Raw genomic sequence first — 27,381 nt, 5'->3', positions numbered from 1 at the left:
TCCGACCACAATGTGGCCTGAAACACACTTTTTTTTTTTTTTTTTTTTTTAATTCATAGTTTTCCGTCATTGGATACAATGCCTCCGTATGTTCGTGAGGTGCCAAAAAAAAGGACAAAGTATTTAATGCAGCTATAATCAATATTTTCTGTAATACTATTCTGTCAAATGTGCAGTGTCAGAGGCGCCAGGCTTAATGATGAATCTAAAGAGGGCGATCAGCTGACTGCAGCTCCTCTCAGCCTCACAGAGCTTTACAGTGGCTTTTGGCTCACTTTTCAAATTTCCGCTTGTAACGCCTCTGTTTTGGTTCACTCCAACAACTTTCATAGTGATGTGTTCAGAAACAGGAGGCATGACTTTTCAGAGAAACGTCACTCACTGACACATGTTCGCAACGAGCTGGTGAACGAAGCGGCTAAAGAGCCAGATATTCCCCGAGCGTCGCATAAAGCCCGAAGACAGATAAACGACAGTGGACTAAAACAGACGGAATCCACTCTCAAAATGATAACAATCATAATAATAACAGAAAGAAAATTAGTAACAGTATATTGTAGCTGCCAGATGTGCAGGCAGTTTAACGTTGACGTTATGCTCCCTTCAAGTGGCAAAGAATGTCGGAAAATGCAGTTCTTTGCGTAAATTCAACTATAATCAATATCTTTTTTTTTTTTTTTTTTTGTATATGTAGACAGGGAGGAGTCCAATGACCACAGAGTACGCCGTGGTCTTGAACATGATAAAGTCATGATATAGTGATTCTTAAATGACCGTTTGCCCAAATAATTCATTCCAATTCAACCCGTAAATACACATTCAACGGGAATGATGCGTCAAGCACAGTGTGATGACAGTTTCACAAAATGTAACATCTAGGATGAAACAACAGACAGCGGAGTGTTCTCTTAGCTCATCACTGTCCAACAAAGACATCCAGAACACAGCAACTTGTCAAAGCGGTGACGGGAAAGCACGCTTATAAGAACTGTTTGATTAAAATAAAAATCAACATTCAACAATTGTATATAAAAGTCGTACTGTAGTGCTTCGGCCTATGCTTTTCCCTCGCTCTCTGTGAGAGCGCGACTTAAATACAGACAGGTGAATTCAGGAAAAGTTCTCGTTTCAAATAATTTAGCGAAAGACAAACGTGGATATCGCTAAGTCTAATTTGGTCAAAGGTCAAGTAGGACTGCAGAATATTTTTCCACTTTTGACTTCCCTACGTGGTTACACATCTGTAAACTAGATATAAAAAAAAAGCATAATTTGAAAATGGTATCTTTTGTCCAGAAGAAATTGGACATTCCCCCCCCCCCACTATTTAGTGAAACTTTATGGACTAATTGGTTAATTGAGAAATCAGGAAAAAGGCATGGTTGATTCATAATTATAATAATCATTTTTGTGTCGGGCCTTTATGCTCCGTTCCAGCCAACAATTTTGAGGAACCCTGTTATTCCAATCAGAATGATCTTCAGTCAAAAATTATTCGTCTCAGTCAAGAATCAGCGGTAATCACACCACACAAACAATAAACACATGGATGTACAACGTACAGGAAGATGACATTTGGCTTTGACTCACCTGACTCACCATGGTGAGACAAATATTAGATTGTTCCTGCTCTAAACACGCAGAGACATTTATGCGTTTGCCACCCCAGCCATCGATCCCCATGAACGGCAGGAAAAAAATATTGGGCCATCAGAAATGCGTTGGGGGGAGAGCTAAAGTCGTCATCGATTGGTAGTTGAACAGTTGATCGACTAAATGGTTAGTTATATTTTAAGAAACAAAAGGAAAAACCTGCTCTGTCTAACGAAAGTATCTTCTGGTTTTTGTTGCCGCTCTGGGACAGCCAGTTGAATATTTTTAGACTGTGACACAAACTTCCAACACATTCTGACAATTTATACATCAAGCAAACGATCGTGTTATCAAGGCAAAAAACTATTCAACAGATTAATTGATAATGGGGGGGTTAAAAAGTTTTCGAAGCCTTAAAAAAAATGTAGTTAAGCTGTTCTTTTGTAATTAAAGTTTATGAGCCTCCTGTCTTGATCCTTCCCTACAACAGATTTTCATCATCTGATTAAGTAAAAGTTGCAGTTTATAATTATAGAAAGTGAACTTGTGATATAATTTGGTTTTATAATGATTTGAAGTACTCGAATCCCATGCTTGTAAAATATGCGAAGAACGTTGCAGGGGATGGATGGGGTGGGAATGGGGTGGGGGTGGGGGGTCCAGCTGTGACGGGGCACGTCTCCAGCAGACCAGGCTCCTGGAGACCGGGCTGCAGATAGGAATTATCTAGGGTTTGGTTCTTGCCGGGGATGAGGGTTGGGGCCGGGGTGTAGTGCTGGTCACGGGACTCTGTCACCAGCCTGGGGGCCACTGACGCAGTCATCTGGGGCAGTAAAGTGTTAAGAATGGACGGCATTGTCAGCCAGCCCCGGCCCCTGAAGGGCCTACAGAAACAGAGGGGCTACGCTTTGCAAACAGTGGCTTTCCTCAATAAGGAGCCTCTTCTCTTCACGGAAGAGCCTGAGAGAGCGATATTTATACACTGGCTGCATGTCACTACTGCTTTTTTTCCGACAACGTTAAGTTGCTTGATTTCTTCATGTTTAGCTGATTCGATGTACACTGGTCTGGAGGCCCTGGGTGTGTCTTCTATCGCTGAACGAATCTGTGTGTTTATATTCCAGCGCAATCGTTTTTGGCGAAGTTCTGTCGGATGATTTTTTTTTTTTTTTTTTTTTTTTTTTTTAACATTAATTAATTTTCTGCATTCTTAGTGGGCTTGCTCCCAAAAGACAGAGCATGCTTTGAACTTTTCTTTAAGACTTGAAACTTTTGAGAGAAGGTTTCATATCAACGCCCATAACAGACGATCTGATCCTTCAGCATGGCGGCGCTCGGGCGAGGATGCAATGCTGATGCTGGCTGGCTCAAAAACAATAAAATGACAAATACTTCATTTCATTTATTAAAAAGTGTGTGACATATCTAGGAATAGCGCCTGCACACTTCCAAATTGCATTTCCAAGAGTGACATCCTGCACTGAGTTGTCACTAGCTCGTCATCGCTTCCTGCATTATTGGGAAATACCTACCAGTCTGTTGTTGTTTAGTTTCTGTTTTTAGAAAATTAGTTAGGCAGCAGCCAATAGTCCAGGATACAAAAAGGAAACGCATAATGCAGAATCTAGAGTAGTTGACGTCTCGTCCGGGATGGGAGAAGGTGTGTTTGTTCTCAAAATGCTTGTTGATCGTGAGGGTTTTGGGTTTTGTCACTCGTCATTTCTTGCCCCATTCTAAGCAACCGTCACCTTTCTCATGGTGTGTATTTTTCAAATCGGTAACACTCAATCATTTATCTGTTACTCTTCGAGTGGAGGAAAGCATCTCTCACTCGAAGATTAACCATTGTCAGATATCTGTATGTCTGATAGCTTGCTAGTACTTGGCTAGACCAGCCAGAAGGATGCTTAACATTGTATGCTCATTTATAGTGCATATTTGTGCAAACTAGCTAATGGACCATGAAAACATTTGGGCTAGCTAAGACATCCCTCACACTTTTTGTCAACCTGACCAGTTCAAAGAACAGGCTGCGTGGAAAATGAAGAACTTCTTTCAAATGATGTGTTTGTTGGAGTCCAGCTTAAAATTAGGATCTGCAGGTCAAACTGTGAGAGCGCTAGTTATGCGTGTTCACTGTCCAGTAGGGGGACCTGAAGCTGCCCCGACTTGAACTTCAAACAGCACCACGGTTTTTAGGAGGAAATATAAAGTGCATTTTCCGCATTTCTGGCCCTGTAAAGGGAATTTATGTCACAGTGTCTTGTGTGTTCCACTATAAAAACCTGGGGTTTCCCTAAGTACCGTATCCAGTGAATGAAGCTGTCATTTCCACAACGACATATTTAAATCAAAGTTGTCCGTCGTGATATGATCGGATAGGAGCCGCAGTTTCTACATGTGTTCCTTACGTTTCCCAGGATCTTGGCAGAGCTTTGTACTTTGCATATGTTACAAAAATTGTCTTGAGAGCGCAGATGTCCTGAGAAAGGTCTTGTGGCCTGATCACATAGACCCTTACTTCCAATGAATCATTGATAGAGAGGTGACAAGTGCATGCAGGAATCTTACTGTTTTCACTTTGGAATAGGATCTTTGGGGAGTTGGTTTCCCTGCGCCAATAAAGGGAGAACGCTAAAATATTCGCCGTGTGTGGGAAAAGAAGGAAAAATGCAGTATTTGGACTTCACGTGCCTTGTAAAACCATGGGTGCTCAATATATATGAATGGGGGAAAAAGTTCAGCCAGCTGTTACAGCCAGTGTCAAAAGGTTCATTTGAAAACCGAACTTTCGTTATTTTTGTCATTTCAGTTCCATATCGGGCCCAGTCTTCCTGCTAATGTACAGCTTTACTTTTGTCGCGCCTGTTAGTTTCTTCTGAGATAACGTCGTTTGGATTCATTTTAGATACTTTTTTGGGTAGTAAGTTTTGCTTTTGAGGCATTTTGGACTGTTTTTAATGTTGACCAAATATTTTTAGTTTCACTGCATTTAATTGAATTTCTGAGTTTTATCCAGTTCTGCTAAACACCTCTAAAATAGCGCAAATTTGTGTTCTTTATTTTTTCGACCACTTTTGGAATCTGAATTTCTGTTTTTGGCTTTTTAAGCACACTAAGAATTTATGAGTGGAAAAAAAAAAAATTAAAAATTACACGCTACATGACGTGTCAAGCAATAAATGCCTCCCTGTCAATGGTTCCCGACAGCAGGATTATTTACGATTGCAATATCATTATAATGTAATTTTGTGCAAATATGATATAGCATATAGACTACACAGCATATGTATAATTCTTTTAAACCTTTTCATATTTCCAATATAAATTCCATGATACAGGCAACAGAACATTTTAGATTATCATCTTTGTAATACAATTTTCGGAGTAAAATCTGCCCCCCCCCCCAGTGTGTGTGTGTGTGTGTGTGTGTGTGTGTGTGTGTGTGTGTGTGTGTGTTCCTCGAAGCTGCAGGTTGTTCCCCCTCCCACTGTAACTCTCTGCCATCCCTGGTTGTGTGTCGCGAGGCTGTTTTCCCAAATTTTCAAGATTTTACAGCCCTTCCCGACGTCTCTCTTTCAACCGACTCCACAGCATTTCTTCACTTTCCGGCAACTTCTGATAAAATGAAGGGGAGCGACACGAGAGGGCGGGGCTTGTTTCCTTTGAGTGAGGGAGTGGGCATCATGTGACTCTCAGAAAGGGAGCGTCATGTGACTCTGAGAGGGAGCAATGCAGATGGTGAGAAAGTAGAACAACAGCAGTTTTTTTATGCTAAAAAAGGGGGGGGGGGGCAGAAGCACTTCATATTGAGATGTGTCGATGCGCTAAGTGCTGCATTCATTTATCTGATCGTTTCCAGCTTTGTGCCGATACAGGAACCGCGGTAGACAAATTTCATACATGAAACCAGGTGCATCTTCATTGTGCAAGGAAATCTTAGGCGCCCTAAGAAAGGTACAATTCAAATCCTGGCAATCTCTGAAGCCGACGACTATTTCTGTGACAACGATTGGCCTCCGGGAACAGATGCAAGATTTCTTGTGATCCTGTGATATTCGCTCCGTGCTTCCCCTTCCTTGTGTTCATCAGTGTCTGACTTACTTGGGATGTGCAAAATGCAGTTGGAGTCAAGGCGCCGAAGACCAGAGTGTTTTTATTTAAAACCGCTTCAACGGCTGTTGTGAGATTGTATGAAAGGTCCTAACATACGGTTTACCTCCATGCAGCGCAACGCCAACTCAAACGCGATTGGTCAGCACTGCTCGGACTACAAACGGACGCACGTGTTACCGGCCCTCTTGTTTCCGCACCTTAAAAAATTCCGGAGGAACTTTTTTTTTTTTTTTTTAACAGATTAAAATCATAAGAACAACCGCGCCTATCGAAGAAATCTTTCTTCATAAAAAAAGCCTTAATCCAGATTATCAAAAACCTTTGTGTCACTTGCTAAAATCAGATGACCCTGCTGTCAGCTGACTGAGAAATATTCAAAGGGGGCACTATTGAAGTGTGTGTGTGTGTGTGTGTGTGTGCGTGCGTGATTTCCGAGGAAAAAGAAGGAGCGGTTTCGAGCTCATTTGCAGAATCTGATCTACTGGAAGCTCGGTGGGACTCCATCTACACAAGCCACTGTCCTTAAGGTTGTTAGAGCCCCCCGTGGGACTGACTCCCCCCACTCTCTCCCACTATATCTCTTGCTCGCTCTCTCCGTCTGTCTATTCAGTCCTCTCTTGAGGCCAGTAAGCGACAGCGGAGAGGATGTTGGAGAACACAAGAGTATTCATGTCATTGCTCATATAAAGCCATTTTCCAAAGCGGGTTTGTAAACCTTTGCCTCCATCGGACACTGTTGAAAATTGATCATGTCCGTGTGAAATAAACGCATCTTAGATTTAGATTTTACCGTCCCTGTTTTTTGTTTTATTTTGAAGAAGTGTTTTAAAGTGCTACGGATTTTGCTCCGAGTTGTGGATGCTTAGTCTATTAAATCTCCCCGGGCATTTGGAGACAGTTAGGAGAGCCTAAAGCTGCCCGGCATAGCATGCTACATGTCACAAGATTAGCTACACAGCCGCTGTGTTTTTTTATTTTGTTTCTAGAGACCAGAGGCTCTGACAGCCTTATTCATTCTAGTCAATGAGTTGAATCATATTTGAAAGGCCGCACTGCTGGATGGAAAAAGTAAAAGCCATACATCTTGGAATGTCTTTCTTTCCTCTTTGAATAACACATTACGTATCAAATAAGTAAGAATCCCACCGTATTTTGGTTGTTGCAAATCCGTGATAATTGTTTTGTATCTCTAATCTTCAACACGGGCGTTTTGGCCGGGAGAGGAAAGAGGAATTTATGTTCTACTTAAAGACGGGGAATTGTGGCTATAAATAGAATTTTATTTTTGGGTTAAAATTTGCGTCCATTTTAAAGGACAGACAGCAGCAAAGAATGAGGCTATGAGCGCTAGTTATTTGCGAGTCAGCTTCTGTGTGTGGACACACACACCCACATATACCTTTCTTGTTCGCTGCCACACACACACATATACACACACACACACACACACCCTGCTGTTGACCGGGAGTGTATAAAGGCACAGACTGCTACAGGACAGTAGTGGTGCTGCAGGTTCCCTGCCCAGAGATTGTGGAATGGTCGTCCATAGACCCCCTTCCCTCCTCCCCCTCCACTCCCACCCCCAACCCCCCCCACACACTCCCCTACTCCCCACCCGCCCCCCTCCCCTTCCCTTAGAGCTTATGTAAACTAGCTGTGGAGCCAGGGCAAGCTGAGGCTATTTTTAGCAGCAGCACTGCAGAGCAGAAACTGGCGGAGGGTCACGTGTGCGCAGCCAAATCAAAGGGAGTATCCCGGCAATGCGCTGTAAACAAAGGGAAGGTCAGTAGCAGAAGGTGAGACACAAAACGCCTCTGTGTTGGTTTTGTGTGTGCGTATGTACGTGCGTGCATGACGGGGAGAGGGAGAGAGAACATATGTGAGGAACTACACACCGCCTGGCCATACCTTCTCTTCTCTTAATGCTACGACATGAAACACATCATCGTGAGTGTATGAATGCACCCACATGCTTTCCTGCTCGCTCCGTTTCCTTCTACTACTACACACACACACACGCAGCAGCACAACAGCTCAACCATTTCTTCCCCTTGCTAGAGACAGAGAGGGGAACTGAATTGATCAAAGCGGGCTTTGACATGCAAGGAGACATTTTACTGTCTAATCATGACAGGGGCTCCCAGCTTCACACTCCGCTCCCCGTGGCTGCAAAGCAGGCCCATCACAGGGAGCGACGGCGCACGAGAGCCTCGCAAAAAACCCCGCCGAAAGAAGTACAGTCCGCCCCGACGTTAGCGTGTTCCTGTATGACACGGGGATTTCAAACCCGCGGCCCACCGCCGAGCTTCGGCCCGCAGGGGCAACTCACTCCGTAGGCTCGGCTAGCAATTAGCATTGTCCGACCACACCCAGTCAAAAGGTCTCCCTCCACCTCAGCCACTGGTCAGACGAATCTCAACTTTCACCTTCTGTGGAATGTGGTCAGAGGAGGTCACGAGCTATTTATGGAAACCTTTTATATTTTTCTGTCACAGAGGTTTGTTTGCCTAGACGGCTTGAGCTGAAGGGTGTTTCAGCGAGCCTGTTGAAGAAGGTAGCCGAGAGGCTAACTTAAGTAAACATTTGGCTCCAGTACAATCTTTGGTTGGGCAGTTTGGTTGGGTGATTTATTGTTGTAGGCGTTCCTATCCGTAGATTTTGCGCATTTGGACCCTGCCTCAAAGTTTCTGGTCTAGAGAATATGCTTTTAAGGGGAACTTAGATTTTGTGAAACCGCTCATTCAGCGGTTATTCACAGATTAAACTCTGCGTAACGCGTCTGGTTATTTTTACAGCTACAAGTCAAAATGGCTCATCGTACATGTCCTACGTCCAAACACTGGAGAAAAAAAAAACCAAGCTGGATGTCATCAGGAGAATAACAGGGCAAATTGAAGCTACTGTTGCGTCTGATCGCCATCATAACACTTCATAGTGGTTCTTTGTTTTAACTGAAGAATTAGCCAGGCATGATGAGGGGAAAATAAGTAGAAATATCTTTTGAGTTGTTGATTTTGTATTATTCGTGGTATTATCTGTCTAGTCCTACATTGCATAACCTCAGTCTATTCTTCAGCGAAAGCTATAGTAGATGTTTAATGGTATTTCTGTTTTGCTTCCCCTTGAAATGCCTGTTGTCCATTAAAAGAAAAAAAATACTCATCACTATTGTCTTTGTATTTTATCGTCTGCCCCTCAGATTCCTAAGCAGTAAATTTGTCTGTTTATATTTTATTTATTCATTTGTGGCCTAAAATGGGTGATACCACATCCAGTGCCGTGTCAGACTGGAATCAGACCTGAATCGTAGCATGCGTCGGGGTACCGGCCAACTCTCTACGTCTAAATGTATCATGATGAAAACCAGCGAATTAATCGCTGGTTTCATCTTTACTGCATCATTTTGTATTTAATCAAGGGGTGATTTATTTTCCAGAATGCTCGAGTTTTTAGTTTGTAATGCTTTTTATTTATTTACTTTATTTATTTTAGATGATGGAGGTCGTTTTCACAGCTGTCACAACGTCCCCACTGCTCCTGGCTGACACTTTGCCATAAAGTGTCATTTTGTCGGGTGGATTAGCGTAGCCAGGCTCATCATGGGACTCGTGTTAACTGCTCCATGACTGACAACATCCTTATCAATTATTCCCACAGTTCAGCCCTTAACTCATTTAGCCCTGTGTGTCTTGTCAGCATGGGTGTCGCAGCCAGATATTTACACTTCTTTTTGCATTGTTATACAAAACTTAAATACTCACACACAGGCATATGTCGACTCAGAGCGATTGAAATGGCCATTAACCCAATAGAGAGAGAGATTTGGTTGATTATTTTTAAGTAAATAGCGTTACACATGTTGTTTCACTGTCTAAAAACCCGCCTTTTTAAAAGTGTCGCTCTGTGTCTCGTGCATAGAAGCCACATATTATTTGAATTTGCAAAAATGGATTGTCGAATTTTTTTATTTTTATTTTTTTTGTCAGCGGTTTAAAGATCACCTCTATGTTCCGGATATGTGATTCAGAACAGCGGATTCTAATAGGCTAAAGTTTTTAAGTGCCAAATCAGTTTGCCTTATTTCTTTATTTTCTTCAATTTCCTCTTTTTGCGAGCAAAATCATGAAAAACACTTAAGTATAAACAAATAAAGAACATGAAATTGAAAGTTATTCAGTACGTTCTGCTACATGGGCGCAGCGCCCATCTTATCTATATGAAAATTTGAGGATTAAGTTAATTATGATCCTAAATCCCAAACACGCACTCTCACCGAAACCTTTTTCGGCCTCCGCGTGTGTTTTTAGCAGCGTTCAATAAAAGTTTATCTCCTTTATGTCTTTTTCAACACACCCTACAATACACATTACATTCCTTCCCTTTCCTGAATATGTGACTTATTTTTGGTTCTGCGCTTGTGATGGAGCGCTCTAAAATAATCTGTCTTCTAAAGCTCGAATTTGCCGTGCCCTCCCACCAAACGCACACACAGTGACACACATAGCCAGCAGAAAGCTAGCACAGAGCTGGGTTCTGCTTTGTGTTGATGTATGGGAGAGTCTGGGAATGGAAGGATACAAGTGCGGCCTGGCTTAGGAAGAGACAGCCAGATGAGAGAGGGGGGTGGGGGGTGGGGGGGGTGGTATGGACTGACTAGGGTTGCCATGGGAACCCAGCTGCTAAAAGCAAGGCAGGGTCAGTGAAAGAGAGGATGTGTACAGCAAGAGCAAAGGGATGCCTCCCGGAGGCCTGCGGTGGAACTACACAAATAGCAAACAGCCATTGACACTTTACTGTTTGTGTCTGTTTCAAACACAACATCTGATTTGTTTAATGGCTGTTATTCAGGAAAGAAAAAAAAAAAAAAAGTGAAAAAAAAAAAGAAAACAACTTTGAATGCAATTTAAAAACACATGTTCTGGTTAATTGCTGACTTTGTCGAAACATTCTGACCCGATACCGACTGATATTACCCCCATTGATTGTTTTGAGTAGGGGAAAATTGCAAAAGCTTATTTTCAATGGGTCACTGGTGGACTTCCAAGTGGACAGCTAATTTGACGGGGGGGACTGTGCCTGAATAACAATCTGCTCGATATTGTTGATTACACTATTTTTACATGCTTTTCTATTTCTGGTGCATGCTAATCCACTAACTGACAGGTAGTAAATGGATTTTTGGCTCGGGTATGTTTATTTATTTATTTTTTAGCAAAACCCGTTAGTCAAACGGTTTTAGGAATTTCAAATGAGTTCCTCAAATACTGAATTTAGGGTTTTGAGGCTATTTTAAGCTGATGTAATGATAATGGTGCATGGAGACACTGAACAGAGACAAAATGGCATTACAATATATTTTACATTTTTATACAACACCTTTCAAAACCATGACTTGATGTGGCTCTGGAAGGCGAATTGGTGGCTTTGAGATAAAGCAGGCACTTTTGTTTACACTAGATTTGGTTTGACTTTCAGGAGTGTCTCCGTTCTCGCTCCTATATTTAGGAAGTACCCACTGAGCCGTTGATGGATTTGTCGAGTTTCAGATCCATCTCCCAAACTGCACAGTGTTCCTGTTTGGATGGATGAACTGAACCCGGGCTCAGATCTTTCCACCAGGTGACCGGGTTCCTAAACATCCCCGCCTTCGCGTTCAACCCGAGGCACGTTGGCAACGTGTGCCGTAACACCTCACCTCTTAGGGCTCTTTCCTTGTGTTTTGGAAGGGAGGCCAGATATGCCGCGACGTTGCGCCCGGGTCAGACTGCTGAGTTACGTTTCGTCTGACACACATGACTTTATGATATTTTCAGGTAAAAAGTGAGATGATTGGTGGATAATAATAGCAACGTGATGCAACACACAGAGAACGTCTAACAGCAAACGGTCAGACCAACCAATTGTCATTTTAGTTGAATTCTGCTTTCTTCTTTGCCGTTTAGGGACGGGTAATAATTACTGCCATTTTTCAGCTCGTGTTTGTGCCAAAGGTAATGTGTTTGGACCGCTGCGTGGCCTGGAAAAGTGTCAGCTTTCATCTGAGGGCTTCTCAAACTTTCCAGGTCACGACACCACCACCACCACCACCAACCCCAAGTAGATATAAACATCCCCAAGAGCTGCAACTTGTATTATTTGAAGTGTATTTTAATAACTTCTCATTTGTTTTCTTTTTTTTATGTAGTTTATTGCAGATTTACTGGGGAGTTTTTCTCTGCTCTTTTTCCGCTTATTTTATCATTACTTTTATCACTGGTTTTGAACTTGATTTGTGTTATTTTTGACAGAATTTTAGGCAGGAAACTAATTTAATTACCAAAGTTTAGAGTGTATACAGAAAAGCAGTGTAAAAGCACCATCACTGAGACCCCCTGTTTTATCACTGTGTAATTATTCTAAACAGCTCACTCCCTGGAAAGGTTCAAACTGTTATGACCAAACAAATCCAAAAGATAAATGACACATACATGTGAAGAAGCACGTATGTGCTCCATGCATCCGCATGCAGCGGTGCTGCAGAGAGCTCCAGAGGACTGTCACCAGTCAGTTGCAGGCCAAAGTGAAAGTCCATTATGCTGGCCTGAGCGGCTCAAAATATGGAAACTATTGATCGTGTCCTCTGCCCTGCTAATTAAAGAAGGTCCACTATTTGTAAAGAGTCAACCCAATTATCAATTGAACACATGAGGCTGGGTGCTGTGGGCTGGCGTGAAGGTTGCCCGTCTGTCTGTGCGGCTGTTTTTTTTTTTTTTTTTTTCCAACCTTCAGGTCCGAGCTGCGATTTTTCACTATCAATTGAGCCGTGCACATGTTCTCAAGTGACTCTTGTTTCTATCGGTACGTGCATTTTATTTCGGCCCACCGTCTACTTTAAAGAAATCCTGCCCGTTTCCACTTTGTGGTCTGTTCGCGTCTTTGCACATCGACTACAGTTTGTCGCATGTAACTTTAGTCGTCTGTTTACTTGTTAGTTGTCACTCTGGGAGAAGCTCATATAAGCGCTGTGGTTCTCCATGACTCCGAGCTGGGTGACCCATGTCCCCGAGCCCCATGTTTTAATTCCCCCGCTCTCCACTACCACCATCATCTTCCCTCTATCTCCCTTTCTGCTCAATGAGCAGCAACATGTGACCTGAACCACGTGGGGCCCAGGCCCGAGGCCTCCCAGAATCAACTGTCCCTCAGCATATTGCTATGTGTGTGTGTGTGTGTGTGTGTCTGTGTGAGAGTGCTGATGTGTGCATTCATGCTTGTGGGTTCGTTTTATGGAAAGATGAGGCCAACGAACCAGGGTAATTCAAGTGATACCGTCCACAACAAAGTCTATACATAGTGACACAGACTGGCCCGTAGGATGAGTGCAATGTGTTTTGGCTAAATACAGAGAAAACCCTGCCCTGTTGACAGAGAGCAGTCGACAACATAGTGGCGTGTTTTATTTTTTTATCCGCGCGGCCAATGAGAAAATGAAATGTGTGAAGAGTCGCGGGCGAGTAAAACGCCTCTCGATTTCGGGGGGTGAATAAGACGTGAAAAGACAAATCACTTCTTGATCCATAGAATTCAGAGGCAGACCGCAACCGTTTTAATCTAACACATAAGCAAATTCGAGTTTTACATCCACGCGCATGTGAATACATGGAACAGTTAAAGTTCCACAAGTTTGCTGAGAGTGACCACATCATATGAAGATCCGCGATGCCAGGAGCGAGCAGCTCTGGGAGGAAATAGAATAAAACCAGCACAAACCACAGATTTCCCTGGACATGAAACCTCTCTTGTCTATTTGTAGCACTCGACCAGAACAGCTGTAGACACTAAAGACTGCACCCAAACCTTTTGATAAGGCGTTATCTGAATGGCCACTCAGTAATCAATGTTATCTTTTTCTGCTTTTTCTTTTTCTTTTTTTTTTTTTTTCTCTCTTCCCCCTGCATTCAGGCCCCCTGTTCTTGCTCTTGCCGGGTACGAAGACTATATTTGGCTCTCCGCGGCTCTACCAATACTACTTTTGTCACATGACAGTCACAAAGCGCTCAGTAATTATAACCTAGCTAGTTTCTTCAAGAAAGGCTGACTAAAAATACCCCTACAGTATATTGTTGCAGTGATGGTGCAAAAGCTGGAGGTGGCTTCTGTCCCCGGTTTTGTGTGTGAATGTGAGTCTTGTTTGGGGAAAATTAGTGTCCCTCCAACCCCCCCAAATTATCCGGAGATGTTTACAGGTTGACGATGATTTGCTTTATGGTTGAATATTGTTTTTTTTTTTTTTTTTTTTTTTTTGGGAATACCGTACGGGTTTGTTTCTCACAAGATGTTCATCTGCTATATAGGAGAGCCGAAACGAAAGTTGATTTATTGATGTATAAACAGTAATCAGAAACTGTTGAGATAAGCAAATACTCTATTTTGAGTCTCTTGATTATGAGAATTTGCAGGGTTTTTTTTTTTTTCTTCCCTTATGTGATTATTAGGTTATATAAGTTACAGAAACTGGATAGTGAAAAAAATTAAGCATGTTGTGTTTTATATTTATGAATCAGACACTAAAAAATTCCCTGTTCATAAAAAAAGAAAAAACATTTCAGACAGTGCAATGAGGTCAACAGTGTTAAAAGTTGTTTTTTTTTCTTCTTTTATTCTCATTTTATCTAAATGTTTGCTTAAACTTTCTATTCTAATGGTGGTCTTTTACACCTTTTCCATATTTGCCAGTAAGCTTTACTGCCCCCTGCTGGCCACATTGCAGATCACAATTGTGTCTTATTGTGAAGGCAGGAGGAAATTAGTGGTCATCTATCTCCGGAGGGTAAAGTGCAGGACGGAGAGCCACGGGTGCTCAAAGAATAATGATCTCTGTCCATCTGATCCTATCTGGTTAATTATTACAGTGCACTGTAAAATAATCTAAAAGCTATTCTTAGATGTCACCTCGTACTTTGGTTGCGTGTGATGTGTCAGGTATTTTTTTGGACTGGGATAACATTTGAGTATAAAGTTCAATAGCTCCTATTAATAACTTTATTTCCACCTCATTTGTTGCATCTGGTCAATAGTACAGGCTTTGTATGAACATCTTGAGGAGTTTCAATTTTAAATGGTCCTTGAGCGTGTTCACCAGAAATAACCTATGCCATGAAGACAACTTTGGGTTTTTGTCTGTTAGCTAACAGTTAATAATAGAGGGTTCAGTCTCCGTTAATTAAGTCTAGATGGGTGAGCAGGTGCTGAGTGGTGTGTTTTTTTTTTTTTTTTTTTTTTTGAACCAAATTAAAAACGAAGTCGCTGCCGTCCCCGGCTTGAACGGCACAGAAACTCCCGATGCAGACTGTTCATCTTCCGGGCATCGGGTTTCTTGAGGATCGCGCATGTTGACTGTCATGTGGTGTCCGAAAGCCACAGACACTTTAGTGGAAAACTGAAGCGGAGTTTAGTCTGTTTGCTCTACATCTGTGTCCTATATATCACTGCAGCTGTACCTCCACCCCCCCACCCCCACCCCCCTCCCCATTTACCTCATTTAACTTTCCCCTGTACACAATTCTCATTCGTACTACCCCCCTCATATGAGTAAGCTTAAAGGAATGGCTTTGACCCGGACCGGTTACCCTCTGACTTGGATTCATAAACAGAATAGTCCATAAACTACTTTTTGTTTTCTTTAAACATACCTTTTCGTGAGGTTTTGAGAGAGGCACTTTGCATTTCATGCGAGCACACATCTCTGTACCATCACTACCATTACCATTTTCAAGGGCATCTTAGCTCTGGCTCCCAGTTTTTTCTAACCTTGCTTGTGCTCCCGTGTTGCTGCTGCTGGTGGCGAGAGAGCTCAGGCAACTCGAAGCTAAATGCTAAAATGCTCCAGCGAGGCCTACCGGTGTTCAAAATCTCAAGTATCAGTGGAATGTTTCCAATCAAATCTTGTGCGATGCATTATCTGTATGGCGATACCGATTCTGTTTGCGGCTGCAACAGCAGCTCAAGACGGTATAGGGCCCGTGTGTCCCCGGTGTCAGTGTCCTGATCCTGCCTGCTGTGCTGCAGAGGCCCAGCTGCCGCCGCCGCCGCTGCTTCTGCTGCTAACACTGCACATGCTCTCAGTAGTGAAGGGAAGGCAACAGCAAGCTGTCTAACCTCCACAGTAACCGCCTTATGTAATCACTCTGGCTAGAGACAGACCAAAATAGCCCAGACTGATCAGCCCTGCCCTCTTGTGGCGACAAGCAGCATCAGCATCAGCAGCAGCCTACAGTATGAACTCCTCAGGGAGTTGGACATGGCGGCCACCAGCAGCAGCAGCAGCAGCAGCAGCAGCGTTTGCTGTCCCTCTTATGAAAGTCTGTGCGTGTTGGAAACAGCTGCTGAACAACAGCTGGTTTGAATGGAAATGTTGAAATTTGCTCGAAGTGTAAAACCAGGTTTACGTTGTTGACACTTTTTTTTTTTCCTGCCGTCCCGTTGTGGCTTCATGTCGCCGATGATTTTTTTTTTCTTTCATAGATGTCTGATCTGAAGTCGCTATGTGATCAACTGTATATTTGTGTCTAAAGTTCAGTACCTCTTTTTAGATATTAAAATCTGTCTTTTATCTTTCTTTTTTTTTTTTTTTTCTCTGCAGTTTCCTGGACAGAATCGACTCTGTAAGACAGAGTGATTACACACCAACGGACCAGGTCAGCCCTCCCGCAAATTCAAACATTTCCAAACTTTGCCTCATATGCTACCATCTCCCCTGGGGTTTCTGACGCCTCTGCCGCCGCTTCCTTTTTCGCAGGACCTGCTACGCTGCCGAGTGTTAACTTCAGGGATTTTCGAGACGAGGTTCCAAGTAGACAAAGTGAACTTTCAGTAAGTCGGCATGAAGCAAGTGTTGACCGTTTTTCTGCTTTTTCATTCATGGTCAGGCCGCGTCAGTAAGTAACTCGGGCGCTAAAAACCAAAACACAGACAATCTTAACCGACTAAAGTAGAAGCTATTTATAGGTTAAGGAAATGAAAGTCATCATTTGAGGATGGAAAAAATACTTGTCTGATTTCCGTATCAGCTCTGCGTTGCATCACAACGCAGATGAAAATGCAGGTTTTACATATTCATTTTTACGTTACCACTTTTCCCCCCAAACAACATGATGTTTACATCGGTGGGGACATTTCATCTGGAATTTTATTAAACCGACGATAAATGTATCAGCCCGGGAAAACCGAAGCAAAACACAAGGCAACACTTATTCTACTACCTCAAAGATGTGTTGTGTGTGAAATGTCTCATTTTTCTCCAGTTTTTCCCACAAGTGTGTTGATATGAGCAAAGCCGGTCCTTTCTCCCGCTCAGGTAAAATGTGAGGCTGCTGGATAAGCGCCTCCAATGCCCCACCACCACCACCACCACCCCGCAGGTGCTTCTTTTCTAATAGGGGTCACGGAGAGGTCACCGCAAGTCCTCCATTTTTGTCACAACACAACGCGGCGACAATCGCCATGTTACCGAGAGCACCTCAGTTCAGCAAACTGCAGTAAATATTCATGTTTCCACTGCAGCCCGCCACAGGGCTCCGGTTTGGCAGTTTGGCAGTCCAGCCATCGACCGCAGGCCCAGAGAGAACGTGTCATGACACCCGCTCACAATCCCAATATTCATCCGCCGCTCCTGTATATCTCACCGCCTCACACCAGATACTCTACACAGAGGCGTGTGGTTTCAGGCAAAGCCCGGCAATACGGAAAAAAAAATATTCAGAAGTCGTTTTTTTTTTTTTTTGTTTTTTTTTTTTAAATATTCATACACTTAATGGCGATGTGCGCTCAGATGCAGAAAATCTCTCATCGAGCAAATTCAGAGTTTTTCCTCCCTGACATATAAGCGTGGCTTTGATTCCACTACATTGTGAAGCCTGTTACAAGCATTTCTATAAATCCCGCACAACAAATATATACAAGTATCCCTCTTTTTTTTTTTTTTTTTTCTTGGAAACTTATTTCCTGATTGACAGCACAATGTACCCTTGCTACTGAGCAGATTTTTTTTTTTGTAATTCGGCTCTCGCGATTTATCGTTCTGTAGCCTTTTTTTTTTTAGCAGATTTTTTTTTCCGTGTTGAAATAGCCATATTCTAGCCTATGAAGAAAAAAAAACAGTAAAAAAAAAAATAGTAAAATTAAAATTCATTTTATAAAATAAATAACATACGAGCCCTCCTTTGCTAAACAAAGATACCAGCATCGCAAACTCTCGCTCCTACCGTTGGACCCACTAAGATCATCGGGGTGGTCCACGATGACAAGGGCTTTTCACCGACTGTTCAATTTATAACGCCGAAGCGGACAGGGAAGTGAAGCTGGCACGCATTCTAGGAGGCGATGGCTTCTCGTACACGACTCCAGACGACATCAGTGGCTTAATAGACTGCCGTTCGGATCCGCTGACAGACGAGGACCTCACCGAGATGAAGTCTGCTTGCGAGGCATAAGAATGTAGGAAGCGAATTACAGTCGATGGTGGGTTGATAACAGTTTGCGGGAGGTTCGTAAAGGGTTAAGTGAGGTTCTGTGAGGGTTGATATATATCTGTAAATACCATCAAATCATCACGTCTCAACTTTGCGGAAATTCAGTTTTCGCGGGGGGTCTTGGAACGTAACTCCCGCGAAAAGGAAGGGTACACTGTCTTCACAAAGAAGGGTATGGATTGCAAAATAATTACAGCTATATACCGGTGACTTTTTAAAACCGAGGGGACAAAAAGCACGTTGAAACTCCCAAAATGCTGCTTTTTTTGTTTTTTTTTTTGTTTGTTTCTTTACCAACTGAAAATCCATGACTTTCACTCCCAATTTTCACAAACCATGTACACGTACATGACGACACAAGGGGAATCTCAGCGGAGAGTCATCCCCCTCTCGCCCGGGAGGAACTAGCTGACGCGCTCGTCGTCCCCGCGGAGGGCGTGACCTCACCGCAGTCCACGCCAGCGGAGCACGCATCCCCACCGGCCGCTCATGTTTGGAAATGCTCTATTCTGTTTTTACCAAACCCTGAGCTCCAAAAAGTGCACGTTGCTGCCGTGTAGTCCACCCGAAGATGATGGGGTGGAGTACTGCTCACAGTCTCTAAAAGCTGAAATCGTCCCCAGTAGCTTCCCTTGTGGTGACCTCTATTGATCGTTGACACGTCAGCAATATCGGGGTATCAAGTATCAATGTGGAAAAATTTTGTAAAAATTCAGTGAGATCAATTTATGCAGGTTCTCCGATTCCTTTCCAAGTTTCTAATGTTAATTTATATCCTATGTTTGTGTATTTTCCCATTTTCCCTTTTCTACGCGAAGAACTGCCTGTCGTTGCTGTTCCTCGGGATATTTTTATGGTCACGGTGCCTTCATGCAACGTATGGATTCTCCGTTCCTGCGTTTGTTTCTTTCCAGTACCGTATCTCATTCCAGCCCGGAGGTATTAATCGGTCCCTTAATAACGCTACCTATAGAATCATTAATATTCTATATTTACAGTGACCTTGTGTTTGTACCTCCGTGCGAAACCCCAACCTTAAAAAAAAGCCGCCGGGAGTGAAGGTGGAGCGGGACGTCACCGGAGTCAAGCGGCGCGAGCCACCTAATGCTTATTGATCACCGGCGGCCGTTCCAGAAGCGGCGAATAAAACCAAGTGTAAAGGTTTCATAACAGCCCGGATGATGTCAGAAGAGATGACCCATTTCTTCAAACTCGCCGACACAACAGACTTATTTTACCGGCTGAATTGACCCTTTGTATCGTCTTATATCATCCTAAATGATTGATGAATGAGCTTGGGGACACGACATGTCGACCCCCCCCCCGAATATCCCAGTGTCGTCCAAAAGGTCGCCTCCTATAACCGACGCATCTGGGATTAACAACGAGATCTGACAAGAAAGGGAAAACACGATGCTGATAATCTAAAATGAATTTATGTATTTTTTTGACGTCCTCAGAACCGCACCCATCTTTTACCACTAGATGGCGCTAGTGAGTCTGACCTAGTATTTCTTTTTTTTTTATGTCTCCTTCGCAGCATGTTTGATGTTGGAGGCCAGAGAGATGAAAGGAGAAAATGGATCCAGTGCTTTAACGGTGAGATTTCCTGCCTTTTTCGTTCCTGGCTTTTTTTCTTTAAATAACAACGGGATACTTCTTCGAGCCAAGCGTCATCTTTTTCCTCCCGTCTCCCGACTCCTTTCTCGCCACATCCAGCACCGCAGTGCCTCTTTTCTCCCGTTCACCGAGTCATCTTTTTTTGTGCTTTCCTTCCAGACGTCACTGCTATCATCTTCGTGGTGGCCAGCAGCAGCTACAACATGGTAATAAGGGAAGACAATAACACCAACCGGCTACGGGAAGCCCTGGACCTCTTCCGCAGTATTTGGAACAACAGGTGAGAGCCGAGCGGTTCAGTTTTTGAAAAGCGACCCCGTCACCCGTGTCCCACAACTGTTTTGAAAGGGTGATAAAATATACCACGATATCGAGGCATTTGGATCATTTTCTCCGGCCCGCCCTGAAATAAGAGGAGGTGCGGAAGTGGATCGACACAAAAATGAGCAGATAATAAGTCACCAATTTAATTTTAAACTGGATCAACACAAAAATGAGCAGTTTCATTTTATTTTGTTAAAAAAAAAAAATTATAAAAAAAAAAATTATCGGCACAAAATAATTTGAAAGTATCCACGTTTTAGTGTTCCCCATGTTTTTAGACACTGTCCCATTGATATTGTAAATTACTCTATTTTTCAGACTGAGTGCACCTGAATCCTGAAATATGTGTACATATATAGGCCGCACTTGTCAAAAGCCGCAGGTGCCCACGTTGCATCATGAGAGATTTTTCTTTTTAACTTAATTAAATCGATACCGGTAACATCCACAACTATGTACCGTTGTTTTTTTTCTGAACAGCGTCTGTAACAAAGCTGATGAAAAAGATGAATATTAAATAACACAAGGAAAAGTCTATCCATTTTCTATCCTACCTCAGCTGATCGCTATCTCGATCTTGCACCTGCTCGATAAAAAACATTTAAGTCGTCCTCTTCGGTGTCGGAATTTAAACGGCCTCAGAATTTCACCGTCATTTCGTTGGTCCGTTGTGACGAGGCTAAATTAAACAAATCCATAAATTAGACACATTGTTGTTTAAGTCGCAGTTTTCAAAGTGTGGGAGAAAAGTAGCGGCGTTAAGTTGGCAAAAAAAATAAAAAATCTCCTAGCTCACCACATCATTTATGTGTTGTAAATTTTCAGCACATGATCGGCCTTTTGCCTTGCTTGTGTGTCGATGCGCGGCGATGCTGTATTTCGCTATCAGCTGATATTTGCCTTGTTGACAGCCTCGGGCTTTATTGGCAAATAGGATGACATTGACAGACGTCAGCGGCCGATGTTTATCTGCCATTGTGGAAGAAGGTTGCGTTAAAAGGTTTGTTCTGGGGGAGGGAAAAAAAAAAAAAAAGGGTGCGATTGGCCTGGAATGTGCGAGCGCTCTCCGAAAGGCGGAGTCATTAAGGGGCGATAAACGACTGCAAAAAAAAAAACCAAAACAAACAAAAAGCCGGCTTCCGCCGTAGCAGAACTCACCTGAGAAAGCGGTGCCGTTAGCGTTCGCGAACGCGTCCGAGCTACGCGATGACAATTGTGTGGGTCCTTTTGTGTTGCAGATGGTTACGCACTATATCGGTCATATTGTTCCTGAACAAGCAGGATATGCTCGCTGAGAAAGTATTAGCTGGAAAATCCAAAATTGAAGACTACTTCCCTGAATATGCTCGCTACACCATACCAAATGAAGGTTTGTCCGTCGCCCCACAACAACAGCTCGCTACAATTGTTATGCCGCGTTTGCTTGAATAAATCCTGTTCGTCTCGCAGCAACCCCTGAACCCGGCGAAGACCCGAGAGTGACAAGAGCTAAGTTCTTCATCCGAGATGAGTTTCTTGTAAGTATGTCCGGCGTCCGACCAGTCGGGCCGCGGTTCGGGACGGACCGATAAGAGCCGCGCTCGCTTTTACGCGCCAACCAAAAATGCTCCGGTCTGTCAGCCTGCTAATCTGATGAGCTTTTTGTCATTTTTGACGCTTGTCATCGAAACAACCCTCAACTCAACTGATAGCAATCGCCCAACAAACCCGACTGGGTTTTGAAAAAACAGTACATTGTCAAGGGAATGTGTGTTTATTCTAGTTTAACATTTTTTTTTTTTTTTTACGAACGCAAATGAAATGGAACAGCTGAGAAATGCAACCCTCACGTTATTGCTCGCGTGTGTATGTGTGTGTGTGTGTGTGTGTCGCCACAGTGCCAAGCTGCTTCTGGTAATGACTAACACGATAAGAAAAGACCACTCGAAATACGTTTTTCTTTATCTAAATTCATTCCTGTTTTTACTTTACACCATGGAGTAGTGGGGTTTGGTCAGATCATGACCAACACCGGAATATATAGGGGAATTCCCATTTAAATAAATAGATAAACAAACAAATAGAATGTTTAATACGTTTATATTGGAGCACTGTTTTGTTTAAAATTTTAGCTAATGCTAATATGATGCTGTGGTCTATCTTAGGACATACAGCCAACACAGCATCATTATAAAAGGTCGTGTGTGTGTGTGTATAACATTTAGACTCTTACAAGATGTCGGATTGCGGTTCGTTAACAAATTGTCAGCGTAAGCCGTCGACATAATCTGTTAATCTAACCGCCGACGTCAGACGTCCTGACTCTGACATCCCAACCCGCAAATACCAAATTCTGTCGGTCTCCACGCTGTAGCAACATCTGTTGGATAATCACCTGGGAGAAGGGGGACTTAAAAGATATGCTAAGTCTGTGTCGCTAGTATGATATATGATCGGTGTTCCCACCATTTCCCTTAAATATTTAATTTTCAGGTGTTTATATTAGTTCTCATTCATTTCCAGGCGATATCTAAATGGGTTTTGCTAAATAAATGCTCCAATAAATAGGTATTTTAGCGAAACGCGACAGATGATAAACGGCGATGACAAATGTGTGAAACATTATTTTCACTGACGGTCAAAGGGGAGATACAGTTGCTAATTTGTAACCAGACACAAATGTGTACAAACACAGAGTGTCTAATCTGTGTGTTTTAAGATAATAGAAGTATTTATTGATCCCAGAACAGGGAAACTGTCACAGCAGCTTTACAGGGTAGAATAATGGAGAGCATATGCAACAATACGATACAGATACACATAAATTAAGACGATCTACACAGAGGAATACAAAAATATTAAAAGAAAACAGGGAAATAGTCTTGCGTAGGGGATGGTTATAGAAATAACAGGTGTGGAGTGAAAATGATACTAATCAGTAAGGAGTCCTGGAGGATGTATGAATATAATATAAATAGAGCAAACATTTCTGTGTACTTTTTTATGAGCTTTTTGTCACTGAATTAAACTAGGGTGGACTTTTGTGAGGTTGCCTTCCCACCGGTGGCCACTAGGGGGCTCTAGGGAGCCCCTTTGACCCCCTGCAAACTTCGCCTTTAACCGAAAAGCTCCGTCCGCAAATCCCTTCCCCCGAACGCGATGTAACCGAGCGTCCCGGTGTGTTTGTCCCCCAGCGGATCAGCACTGCGAGCGGCGACGGCAGACATTACTGCTACCCCCACTTCACGTGCGCCGTGGACACAGAGAACATCCGGCGGGTGTTCAACGACTGCCGGGACATCATCCAGAGAATGCACCTGCGGCAGTACGAACTCTTGTGATGGGAGCGCCTCCGTCAGCCTTCTGTGGTTCTCCACCATTCTGCATCCTTGACGACCCTTTCCTCCTCCTGCTTCTCCTCCTCCTCCTCCTCCTCCGACCCCCAGCCTCTCCTCCCCCGCCTGTCCAGGACTATAAAATACTACTGAAGTGTGTCAAATCCTCTTCTTCTTAGCTTTCTGTTCCCCCTCCTCCTCCTCCTCCTCCTCTAAGAGCAATTCGTCCCCGCGTCACCGACATAAACAGAAGGTCGGGGAGCAAAAGTTGCCGCCTTTTCCTCTTCTTTCCACCCCTCCTTTTTTTTTTTTTTTGAATGCTTTTTTTTTTTTTTTGTCATTCCACTAAGCCTCGGGCTACCTCCTTTTATTTTTGTTTTGTTTTTCCTTTGTGTCCTTCTGTTTTTGTTTTTCTTTCCTTTCATCGGCTTGTCATTGGACCTTAACTGGCGGGTGTGGAGGCCTAAGACACACACTCGCAGGACCTCAGTGTAGAGGCAGTGTGTGTGCGTGCGTGTGAATGCGTGCGTATGTGTGTGTGTGTGTATGTGTGTGTGTGAGAGAGAGAGGGAGCTATGAAAAGGAGGAGGAATGCCATTTGAAAGCGTGCATGTGTTTGTAATGTTTTCGTGTCACCTGCCGGCGGAAACCCGGCGTCACCGTCATGACCTTTGACCCCGCCCTTTGACCCCTTTCTTCCTTCCCGTCCCCTCCCGACTTTTAATTGCCCCCCACCCACCCACCCGCTCCTCCTCCGCCCCCCCGCGTGCGAACGCCGACTGGACACCAAGGACAGCGGGGAGAGGACGGAGCAGGACGGAGCGGATGAAGAGATAAATGCACTTTGCATCAGGTTCCTTAATAACTTTTTTTTTTTGTTTCGGTTATTATTATTATTATTTTTTTTTTTTCTCCAGAGGAAGCATACACACAATGTAGCATCACGATATTTATTACCCTGTCACGACGTTAGCTTGCCGAGCTGCAGGGTGGACCGAGCGGCCAAGAGACATGTGGCGCGAGCGAAAAAAGGGGAGGGGGGGGAGAAGGGAGGGGAGGAAAACACACCGAGACGACGAAAAACGACGAAGGATAAAGTTTGAAAATGAAGGAAAAGGGACTGAGCTGTCTGCACCTTAGCCCAGAGCTGCCTCCACGGACTCGGACCTGCCTATTTTTTTTTTTGTTTTTTTTTGTTTTTGTCGCCCACCCACCCCTCCACACACACACACACACACACACACACACACACACACACGCAGACACACACACACACACAAAACCATCCTTTTAGCATAGAGATGAGATACTGAGGGGAGAGAGAGAGCGAGAGAGAGACATGTATTGTTCTTTTTCTTCTTTTTGGGGGGGTTAACTTGTACACTGTGCAAGGTTGAATTATCCTGTACAGACTGTAAAATGTAATATTATTTTGTACAACTTAATTGAAAGAAAAACAAATCTACTTGTAGATCTTTGTGCCTTGATTATGGCTGTACCTGTAAATGAGCTCAGATGTAAGTATGTTTTCGACTGCGCTGTACAGCTTGATGTCAAACTCTATCGGCAGCAGAGGGACTGCGGGTAGGGGACTTTCTCTGTAGAGTTTAGTTTAGTTTTTTTTTTTGTTTGTTTTTTTTCTGGTTTATAAAAAAAAAGAAAAAAAAGGAAATGCTGTTTAGTAAAAAATAAAAAAAAAAAAAATAGGGAAAAAAATCCTAAAAACCTGTATACATTATGCAAATTAACCACTTACCTGCAGTGAAGACCAGATGTTGCAGCGCCATGCCTTTTTTTCTTTTTTTTTTTTTTTCTCCCTTCTGTTTTGGGGCGAGGGGGATTTATTCGCCCTCCCGTCTTTTGATTTTATTTAATTTTTAATTTCACAGCTTTAAAAAAAAAAAAAAAAAAAAAAAAAAAAAAAAAAAAATCGGAAATCCATCGAAAGTGTCCAAATTGCAACCTGGCGTTATTATTATTATTATTATTATTATTATTATTATTATAATAATTTTTTTTTAAAATAGGAACCAACTTCTTTATTTTTCGTTTCTTTTCCCCGATTTCGGAAGCGTGTCTGAGACCTGTACCGATGTGCGTGCCTGTGCGCATGTGTACATAAGACGAACATAGACTCACAGACGCATCGTGTGTGTGTGTGTGCGTGCGTGCGTGCGTGCGTGCGTGCGAGCGAGGGCAAGAGTGTGCGTTTGTGTGTAAAATTTTATAAATGTATGTACATGTAAATTTATAGGTCTATATAAATATATATGTACAATTATACATGTTTAATTATGTGTGTGCCTAGGTGTACATACCTATGTATGTATACGGTAAATATGTATACATACACACATAGGAAAGCATGTTTAGAATGGAGATGAATAAATGAGAGCGTGCAATATTAGTAATCCTTTGGTCCTTTGGAGCCATAACCCGATGGCACAGGCACTATGAATGTGTGAGCGGCACCCAACAAGACGAGCTCTTTCTCCTTGTACAAACAGCATCAGCCTTTTTCTTCTGCTACAGTACACGTCTGCCCCTCCCCGCCCCGTCCCATCCCAACCCCCTCCCCCCGACAGAGAGCGGACTGACCGGAGGTGCAAAAAAAAAAAAAAAAACAAAAACAAAAAAAAAAAAAAAAAAACGAACCTTGTTTGGCCCGGGAGGATGATTAAATGACATTTTTATTTTCTTTAAATAAAGAGGCACATTAGAGGACTTTTTATTTTTTATTATTATTATTATCATCACTTGCTTTATTTCTTAACTGTGTGTTTGGATGTTTCCCGTGTGTTTCCAAAAAAAAAAAAAAAAAAAAAAAAAAAGGTGGGGGGGTTCGACGGGAAAGGGAAATGGTGCGATTCGTCAAGAGTTTAAATGGTTTAAAACAAGAAAATGTAAAAAGAAGACGTGATCCGCCCCGGGAACTGGACTTTTTTTTTTTTTTTAATCCCCTGAAAGGGAAATGCAGATGAAACACATGTTTCAGGCGCCTTTTGGACATTTTAGCACGTGTGACCTCACCCAATTCAGGGTCGCTCAGATTCCCGGCCCTTTTTTTTTTTAATGACAGGCCTTGGGACTAGCTGGAGCAGGGTTACAGTAAAAGTAGTTTAATTACCTTTTAATTTTTTTTTTTTTTCCAGTAAAACACAAAAGAGGCATCACCTAGAACTCTCAAAAAAGGAGAAAAAAAAAGTCCCAAATTTTCATCAGTAATTCAAGTCTATATTACCGTTATATGTCACCGGGAACATTAAGAAATATTTTTCAGTCAAAAAGTGAAGAGGAAATCCTAAATCTCAGGTTAAAAAGGCCTCGTGGGTCCGTTTTTTTTTTTTTCTTTTATCTAATCCGTTTTAAATGATTTCCATCATGAACGATTTGCAGGGTAGCTTTCAAAGTAAATAGACCAAGGGATTATTTATTATCAGGATCGGCGACTTCGGTGATGGTATCTTTGGTTTGTTGTCATGGTGGTGGCTCCTACGACAAACCCTCCGGCGGAGAACCGGCTGCTCAATGTCACACAGGAAATCAAACAAAAAAAATCAAATCTTAAATGTGACACGGTTCTTTTTAGTCATACGAACAATTCAAGGGTCAACAAGTGTTGTGTGTTTTCTGGAAGGAGGGACTGGTTGCATGTTTATTCCACCTGCAAAGGAGTGAGTTGTAGGTCCGTGACGGATCCAAGGTGAACCCCACTTCCAGCGACCCTGAAGAAGCAGAAATAATATTTCTACACGTTCTCTTCAAGAAAACACCGAGGTTTTTATCCACCCAGAGAAACCCATCTGAAGATTCTGGTTTTTATTATTTACACCTTGTCGGAAAACATGTCAACAATTTGTCCAAAAAAAAACAAAAAAAACAGTAACATTTGGCACAGAAAAAGT

The 27,381-nt window shown here is 42.8% G+C and overlaps 1 protein-coding gene across 2 annotated transcripts in view; it reads left to right on the top strand.

Annotated features, from left to right (window-relative positions):
- LOC147230131 (guanine nucleotide-binding protein G(olf) subunit alpha) overlaps positions 1-26,200 on the top strand; it is a 60,691-nt gene extending 34,491 nt beyond the window's left edge. For both annotated transcript variants that reach the window (XM_086153369.1, XM_086153370.1), the window contains exons 6-12: positions 16,331-16,385; positions 16,487-16,560; positions 19,759-19,817; positions 19,998-20,118; positions 21,401-21,531; positions 21,612-21,679; positions 23,336-26,200. In XM_086153369.1, coding sequence (XP_086009495.1) covers positions 16,331-16,385; positions 16,487-16,560; positions 19,759-19,817; positions 19,998-20,118; positions 21,401-21,531; positions 21,612-21,679; positions 23,336-23,482 — 655 coding nt within the window. In that variant the 3' untranslated portion in view covers positions 23,483-26,200. The remainder of the gene's footprint in view (positions 1-16,330; positions 16,386-16,486; positions 16,561-19,758; positions 19,818-19,997; positions 20,119-21,400; positions 21,532-21,611; positions 21,680-23,335) is intronic.
- The last annotated feature ends 1,181 nt before the right edge of the window (positions 26,201-27,381 follow it).

This window comes from Fistularia commersonii, chromosome 10 (assembly GCF_037954325.1).
Source record: "Fistularia commersonii isolate RoL2024-O1a breed Wild chromosome 10, RoL_Fcom_v1.0, whole genome shotgun sequence".
NCBI classification, from domain to species: Eukaryota; Metazoa; Chordata; class Actinopteri; order Syngnathiformes; family Fistulariidae; genus Fistularia; species Fistularia commersonii.
This window is presented reverse-complemented; position numbering and strand designations above follow the sequence as displayed.